Here is an 8,718-nt window from a genome sequence, read left to right as displayed (position 1 = left end):
CATGAAATAGTCCCAGCATAAATTCTAATAAAGCTTCTTGCATATATAAATCAAGCAGAGCGAAAGTGAAAGCAGTAAGGCTCCGCTGGTAAAGTAAAATCTGTTGGGTACTTTTTGGCATTAAGCCAACGATTCTTATTACTACACACAAAAAAGGGAAAAAAAAGAGAACTAGTACCAGAGCTGCACAGAGAGAAAGAATATGCTTCACTTGTCTGAATAAATAGAAAGTAACCTGTTAAAACATGCTGTTTGAGCCGTGTGGCAGAAATTTTCAACACACTGAGTTTCAGAGAACCAACTTTTCTGATGGATGCATGGTTCTTTTCTCCATTCTCAGTGTGGTATAGTAGGCAGTAAGATGTTTTCGAGGATGTTTCCACTCTGCCACGATACTCTGCTACTTTAAACTGTCCCAAATCACCTGACATTACAAGTGAATTCTGCTCCAGGCTGCTCAGTCAAAAACACAAACTTCGGCTCTCTCTCTTCATTCACTCACTCCTAGGTAAACTGGAACCCTTTGTTCAGTCTTGAAGTGACATCTGTTGTGGAGCAGAAATGAACTAAATTGAATGGAAATGTTTCCATAGAGGTGCATGTTTGATTCATCCTGGAGAGGGTTTTAGTCTGACCTGTGCTCAAAGGCTACATCTATTAGAACTCTTATAAGAGCCGCTCTCTCCCTTTTTTCTCCTCTTTCTCTTTCACCTTTTCTCCATTTTGGCATTTTATTCCATCTGTTTCTCTCCTTTTTTTCCTCTTCTACCTTCCACTTTTATTGTCCAGTTAACATGAAATAGTCCCAGCATAAATTCTAATAAAGCTTCTTGCATATATAAATCAAGCAGAGCGAAAGTGAAAGCAGTAAAGCTCTGCTCTTTTTGGCATTAAGCCAACAATTTTTATTGCTACATTGCCACACAGAGAACAAAAAAAAAGGAAAAAAGGAGAACTAGTACTAGAGCTGCACAGAGAGAAAGAATATGCTCCACTTGTCTGAATAAATAGAAAGTAACCTGTTAAAACATGCTGTTTGGGCCATGTGTTTTCTTGGAACTGATCGAAACCGGTTACTAACGGTCTACTCCCACCAACAGTTGCTTTCTGAATGACTGTGTCAGTTTTCCACCTTCCGGCTTTTTTCTGTAACAACGTGATTTAGAGGAAACACTGAAAGGAGAGGAGGTGTTGAGAGACTCCTCCCTGATAGTTTTTGTATAAAACGAACATGATCACATCCTTATATGAACAAACTTGATGCTGAACATGAAGCTGGGTAACACCTTTAATTATTCAACTCGCCTTCACATCAGCTGGAATTCAATAATGAAACCTGATATTTTTATTATTTAACCCTGCATTTTCTATTTATATTTATCAATTCTATAGGGAGACGCTGCTGGGTTCAGACCTGCTGGATGGTTTTGTGCCTCCTCTCCACGCTCTCCACCACTTTTGCTCATTCTGAAGACATCCACGGTATGTTCTCCCACGATTCTAAAATTCTCATTCAGACATGTAAGGTTCTTGAGCTTTGTGTAGGGGAACATCTAAAATCAGTTTGAAGCTGCAGGCAATTCTCACGGAAAAACATGTGAAAGCTAAGCAGAAAATCTTGTGTGAATGCATTTATTATAGATACGTGGTTATTCTTAAACTGCTTTTCACACAAAACAATCTGTCAAGCAGATGTGTCCAACAACCAAGAAAGGAGCCATGAAAACTCAAAGTGGTTCTCATCTTCAGCCAACAATGGTGAGGTTGCTATTCTCTAGCTGTAGATGTTGAAACCGGCTTCAGACTTTTTCTTTTTTGGCAACTTCTTCAATAAAGGTTCTTGTCATTTATATTGTCGTCTGGTTTTCGCCACAGGGAGTGAGGAGGATGTTTATGAAATGCTTTGGCAGGAGAACCTGAATCTGGCTGAGAAGACCCTGAAGCTTCCTTTTCTGCAGCATATGCAAAGTGGCGACCTGCAGGCTGACAATTACATAAACTTCATGATCCAGGACATCTACTACCTGGCGAAGGTTACGGATATGTTGAAAGAGATGTCCAAGAAAGTGCAGAAGCCTCCTGACCTAAAAGCATTCATGCAGGGAAGAAGTGAGAGCTACGAGCGTTTCAGGACTGAGATGCTGAAGACCTTCAACCTGAAAGTAAGAAACCGTCTTATCAGTCAGAGGATTTTCTTCAAATAGAATCTAAAATAATCATGCTGTTAACTTTGGAGGTCAGGTTGTTGGAGTTGAGATCCTGTTTTCTGCAGGTAAAAGAGGTTCACCTGCGCTAGAGCTCAGGAACATTGCCCATTCAAGATGGGATGTTTTCCTGAACTCATCTAGAGCTGCAAATTCTACTTCATCCTTAAACAAAATATGTATTGGCCGTTTTTATATAATACACTATTAAATATATAGTTTTATTATTAATATCAAATAATTATTATTTTATTTCATAGATTAGAAAACAATTAACATGAAAAAACATCATAAAACTGGTTTTCAATATAGTAGCATGGACTGTTCAATCAGGCAGCATATTTTTTATTTTGTTCAGTTCAGCCCCAGCAATTGGATGAAATGCTGGATTTTAAAATGTCTAGTTCTAAACTAGAGATCTTCTGTGAAGATAAGTAAGTAATTGATTAAAGCAGAAGTGACTCTGCTGCAATGTCTGTGTCATTTCCTGTATATTGTTTCCTGTTGCTGCAGTGTGGATCATAGTTTGGTGTTACACACTTTCGATTTTAGCTATAATCTCTTTGCTGTGATATTTCTCTGTTTCTAACTCCTAAGCAGATTTAAAACACATTGTTTTTTGCTTCACTTCACGTTTGGGAACTCCTCGTATCTCACATGGTTTGCTTTTCTCGACGTGATACGAGGTCATTAGCCTAACTTTAGCCTCACAATGGCTTCCTCCCCTGACCTACCATAAGCTTATCCGTCTCTATCTAAGTCTCCCCCTCTCTCATGCTCTCTGTGTCAGATGTTTAGTTATTCCTCTGCCTCCTTTAGTGATAATGGTACATGTAATAAATATAGCGTTTTTTTAGTTTTGGTGGCGAGGGTGTCAGAATTGGAGCCCCGGCTCTGTGCTGTTGAAAAAACAGCAGATAGCTGCCCTTTAGCTAGCGTGGAACCACAGAGATTAGCTTCACATAGCGGTCCTCCACCAGCACCCGAGCAGCCGGGTAACGATTGCTGACTGGGTGACAACACGCAGGAAGCATAGCTCTGGATTCCAGCCCCAAGGTCACCACCAACCCATCTGCGTTTTTAATAGATTTTCCCCACTCAGCGACACACCCACTGAGAAGTCGACTCTGGTGACTGGCAGCTCCGTCGTCAGAAACATGAAACTACAGACACCAGGCTCAAATGCCTGCCAGGGGCCAGAATGGGTGACATCAAATCCTACCGGAACCTGTTGGTTCTTAGATCAGTTCTCAGACTTCTTATCTGATTTAGTGTTAAACACTGGTCTTGTATCAAACTTTGACAAATCTGTCCCCCTTTTAAGCCTGCCTATCCTAATGCTTTTCCCCTAATCTCTACAGTATGTTCAAGTCTTTTTAGGAGAAAATTATGATCAGCTGTATCAAATGCAGCACTGAGATCTAGCCCAACAAGTACAGACACAAGTCCATTATCTGAGGCCCTGAGAATATCATTAGTGACCTTCACCAGAGCTGCTTCAGTGTTATGATGAGCTCTGAAGCCTGACTGAAACTCTTCAAATGGGTCATCACTGTTTAAATATTCCAATAGTTGATTAGCAACTACTTTGTCAATAATTTTACATAGGAAAAGAAGATTAGATATAGGTCTGTAATTTATTACGTTATCTTGATTATAGAAAGTACTCCTGGATCAATGTGTGCTTTTGTGCTTTCTGTGTCTCTGCTCTGCCTTCTCTAACCATCAGTGGGTGGAGGCAGATGAGTGTTCACACTGAGCCTGGTTCTGCTGGAGGTTTTCCTCCCTGTTAAAGGGGAGTTTTCCTCTCCACTGTCGCTTCATGCATGCTCAGTATGAGGGATTGCTGCAAAGCCATCAACAATGCAGACGACTGTCCACTGTGGCTCTACACTCTTTCATGAGGAGTGAATGCTGCTTGTCAAGACTTGATGCAATCTATTGGGTTTTCTTAGATAGGAAACTATATGGAGAGTGCTGCAGGGCCTGTGTATGGTACTTTTTGTCATAAATAGATGTTTTAAATATTCTCCCTCTTACATCCACAGGGTGTGTCTGAAATCAAAGTCAACCCTGCCATAGAGGGTTACCTAAAAACATATCAAAGTGTCATGGATAAGGATAAACCCATCATGTTCGCTGTGAGTCTGCTGCCCTGCTCCAGGCTCTGGGTTTGGCTTGCAAAGAAACTAAACATCAGCGACAAAAATGCATACTGGACCTGGAAGAAGAGCAACATGGGCGGGCACCCAGAAAAACATTATAAGGCTCTGCTGAACAAGTATTTGACGACAAAGGATGACATAAAACGTGCCAAAGAAATATTCCAGGACCAAATGATGAACGAGTACAACTTCTTCAAAGAATCATTGCAAAACTAAACATCATAGCTGCTGGTGGTTGTAATGTATTTTCTTGCTTGCGTCTCATTATAGTGCTTTGCTTTCTAATATCTTTTGACTTTGTTGAACTGATGGTTTTATGTTATGCCTTCATGTTTTTATACTTATGGACTTTGTGTGTAAATCAGTTTAGCTAGTTCTCACAGTCTGCCTCACAAATCCTCTTTACTTCTTCTGCTTTTGGCTATAAAACATTATCCTTACTGTGGAAGTAAGAACAGCACTCTGACACCCTGATGGTTACTCTGCTCTTATCTTGAATGAAATTCTTTTAATAAACCTGACTGAGTGACTTTCACAGTGCTTGGATATCCTTACTCCTCAATCATGCTCCTGTAGAACATCTTCACCCTCCTCAGATGTTCCAAACATGCATACATGGTGTTACTTCTGTCACTTCCAGTGTTTGTAATATTGTTTCAAGAACAGTTTTCAGAAAAACCCTAAATCACACAACACAAATCAGGACAGGGTCATGGGTCATACCTGGAGCATGAGCAGGAGACAATAAGACTACAGCACCATTTACAAGCTGTGATTGTGCAGATCCTATATTATGAAAATATAAACCAGAATTGTCTGTCATACACATCTAACAAGACTGATGTCTTAAAAATACCGAAGCAATGGAGCGCAAGACTCTCCCTCCTACAATGACATAGGCCACCATTCCAGTCTTTCTCAAGGAAGGAAAGGACCCCCTGGTTTTATCATAGGGCGACAGCTTTATAGCAACATATTGAGGCTTTTTAATATTCTTTATTCCTTGGAAACTTCATCTACAGCAGAGGTTTTGGTGTCTCTCGATATGTACAAGGCATTTGACCGGATTGAGTATGAATAACTTTTTGCAGCTCTGGAGTGGTTCGGTTTTGGTCGAGCTTTTTGTTTGATGGTTGTTGTTTTATGTATAAACTGCACAGAAATCAATAGTCAGAGATTGTCAGCACTTGTTTTTCTTCAGAATTGATGTTCTGTTGTGTTTGTTCATTTCACAACATTGTTTTCTAAACCAGCTGATCAGCACCAGAATATTTGCTGTTTTTTCTCCTTGTTGCTTTTAGCAGCAAAAACTGTGAACTCAGCAATAAAATATCAAATTATTCCCCAGGTTTAAAAACTGGAACCAGTTCTTTGTCTGTCTTCTCTATCTGTGAAGTTCTTTGAGAAGTATCTACCTACAATAATCTAACCTCAGGTGTTTAAGCCCATTCTGAGTAAAAACACCATGTTAGCAGCTTTAGTGGAGCAGCTGAAGAAGACTGGACTCCAAGCTGCTCCTGCTGATCTCTGCTATGCTGGACCTGAAGATGTGGCCTGTGATTTCTGCTCTGGAAGAAAACTGAAAGCCATCAAGTCCTGTTTAGTCTGTCTGGCCTCTTACTGTGAGAAACACCTTCAGCCTCATTATGATTCAGCTGCATTTAAGAAACACAAGCTGGTGGAGCCCTCCAAGAACCTCCAGGAGAACATCTGCTCTCGTCATGATGAGGTGATGAAGATGTTCTGTCGTACTGATCAGAAGTGTATCTGTTATCTCTGCCCTGTGGATGAACATAAAGGCCTCGACACAGTGTCAGCTGCAGCAGAAAGGACTGAGAGGCAGAGAGAGCTGGAGGTGAGACGAGAAAACATCCAGCAGAGAATCCAGGACAGAGAGAAAGATGTGAAGCTGCTTCAACAGGAGCTGGAGGCCATCAAGCACTCTGCTGATAAAACAGTGGAGGACAGTGAGAAGATCTTCACTCAGCTGATCCGTCTCATCCAGAAAAGAAGCTCTGATGTGAAGCAGCAAATCAGATCCCAGCAGGAAACTGAAGGGAGTCGAGTCAAAGAGCTTCAGGAGAAGCTGGAGCAGGAGATCACTGAGCTGAAGAGGAAAGACGCTGAGCTGAAGCAGCTCTCAGACACAGAGGATCTCTCTGAATTCTCACAGAATTACTTATCTCCATGTTTGGGCAAATTATTATTATTAATTATTAAATATCATTAATTTATGTGTAGTGTTTTGATGACGTGTAGAAACTCAGAGATGCAAGAGAAGGAATGGGAAGTTTTAGGTGAAGGATGTAATTAAAATGATCTCTGAGAAGGTCATCAATGCAAATCTGTTACCATCACAACCAGACCAAGTCCAGGGCTGAGTTCTAAAAAAAAAAAAAAAAAACTAGTGTGAAATCACACTGGATCAGAACAAAGTAAACCCATATATTTTATCAGAGGAGACCAACAAAGCAGTGTACATGATGGTTGGACAGTTTTATCCTTTCCACACGGACAGCTGTGCTGCCACGGTCAGGTCCTGAGCAGAGAGAGTCTGACTGGTCGGCGCCACTGGAGGCTGTCGATCTTGGGACTTAGAGGATGGATATTAATTATGTTAAGGATATTCTGTTATACTGTTACGTTATTCTGGTATTATTGGCTTTGTTTATACTCTTGCTGTCAGTACTTTCTACTGACCACTAGATGTCACTGTTTATTCATACATTTTTCCCTTTATCATGTGCCTAATTTTTCTTAAAATGTGTTTGTAATCTATTTGTTCTCTTGGTTATTTTTTTTTCCGAATAGAGAACAAATTTAGCAGTCCTAAAACTTTAATGAAACATAGCTTTTTATCTGCATTATGTTTTTGCCACTTTAATTTATTCCTTTAGGCTGAGGAACATAGATGGCTGAAATTATATTTTTAAGTCGCTTTTTTAACATGCTAAATGCAGGAATTGTTATATTTCTGTGATCTGCTTCTGATTTAACAGATAAACCTAAAAATTAAGGTTAGTTTTTCCTTGTGAAAATTTTATACTCGCAGTAATTTAGTTTTTGTCAATTAAGTTTTAAAAACTTGTTTTTTGCGGTGTGATGGCATCAGTTTGTATTTCCTTCTGCAGCTATTAATTAAAATTTAAATCTGTGTTGCAGAAAACAAACTATAACAATTTAATGACGATGATCAATTTTGTTTAAATATAGTTTTAAAATGTTGTTCAAATAATAAAATGCAGAGGTTTTCCTTTTATTGTATGTACCATATTTGCATTTATTGTTTTTATTTAATAGCCATTTCATCATATTTATGCACACACCACGGCTACATGGCTTTTTTCAGATTTGGCCAAATTTTAGCACTTCATTGATTTGCATTTTGTGTGATTGTAACTTAAAAAAACGTAACGTAAAAAATTAAACCTCTGGTTAGCAACTTTCTTCATGCCGTGCTTTTATTTTGAAATCAAGTGTTGGTCTATTTGGTATTTTTTCTGTTTTCACACAACAGCCTTCAAAAGAAATTTAAACGATATTTTTGATTTTAACTATTCTTATTTGGGACTTCACCAGCAGTTTTTATGTTATTTAGATTTTAACTAAGCGTTTAAATTGTGTCGTCATTGTTTTTTACTACTGGAGGTTAGCCGTGGATTAACTTTCAAAATAAAATGTTTAGGAAACTTCATTGCTTACAAGTAAAAAAAATAAAAATTTTCTCATTTTACAGTCTGTATATTTTAAAATCTATTTAAAGGAAATTTATTATAAAACAAGGCGCATTCACGTAAAACCACAACCATTCAACTGAATGTAAAATAAACACCAGAAACTGGTGCGAAATGGATATTGGTACATTTAAGTTTCAGTTTTTGCAACTTATTTATGTAAAAATCTCGTTATATAATAATGTGAAAAGTGTTTTAAACATACATAACATAAAGAAGACGAATGCTGTTTTGGAAACTCGCTGCAGGATTATTTATTTATTATTTTATCATTGTTTTTAAAGCAATTTAAGATTTGTTTTACCTATATTTTGTTTGTGAGTAACAAAATAAGAAAAAAAAATATAGAAGAAATGGAAAGAAGGACGTTTTGGTCCCTGTTTCTAACCTGCCAAGAGGACCTTCAAACACAAATTTAAGATAATTTTCTTTCTATTTATATTTTTCTTCAGCAAATGAAATAAGTGGTCTTAAGCTGTCAGATTTCATACAGAAAAGACTGACAAAACAAGGAGGAGGGAGGACGCATGTGGCCATTTCACCCAAAGCCATAGAGCCACTTCTCCTAAATGCTCCCGCTTTTATTTTGTAATCCCGATGCGCTGCTTCCGGGTG

The 8,718-nt window shown here is 38.6% G+C and overlaps 1 protein-coding gene across 1 annotated transcript; it reads left to right on the top strand.

Annotated features, from left to right (window-relative positions):
• Nucleotides 1-1,397: 1,397 nt before the first annotated feature.
• On the top strand, nucleotides 1,398-4,904 carry LOC105918442. The gene is made up of 4 exons (XM_036131304.1): nucleotides 1,398-1,482; nucleotides 1,693-1,758; nucleotides 1,876-2,162; nucleotides 4,253-4,904. The coding sequence occupies exons 1-4, from the start codon at nucleotides 1,422-1,424 to the stop codon at nucleotides 4,583-4,585; spliced, it is 747 nt and encodes a 248-aa protein (XP_035987197.1). The 5' UTR covers nucleotides 1,398-1,421; the 3' UTR covers nucleotides 4,586-4,904.
• Nucleotides 4,905-8,718: the final 3,814 nt, after the last annotated feature.

The sequence above is a fragment of the Fundulus heteroclitus genome, unplaced genomic scaffold, assembly GCF_011125445.2.
Source record: "Fundulus heteroclitus isolate FHET01 unplaced genomic scaffold, MU-UCD_Fhet_4.1 scaffold_42, whole genome shotgun sequence".
Taxonomy (NCBI): domain Eukaryota; kingdom Metazoa; phylum Chordata; class Actinopteri; order Cyprinodontiformes; family Fundulidae; genus Fundulus; species Fundulus heteroclitus.
The sequence above is the reverse complement of the archived record's forward strand: the minus strand, read 5'-3'. Positions and strand labels throughout refer to the sequence as shown.

Excerpts from the sequence above, each read along its gene's own strand:
- LOC105918442 (XM_036131304.1), top strand. The coding sequence starts at position 1,422 with ATGGTTTTGTGCCTCCTCTCCACGCTCTCCACCACTTTTGCTCATTCT. Across the intron at positions 1,483-1,692 it reads TCATTCTGAAGACATCCACG|ATGTGTCCAACAACCAAGAA; the intron begins GTATGTTCTCCC and ends TCTGTCAAGCAG. Across the intron at positions 2,163-4,252 it reads TGAAGACCTTCAACCTGAAA|GGTGTGTCTGAAATCAAAGT; the intron begins GTAAGAAACCGT and ends TTACATCCACAG.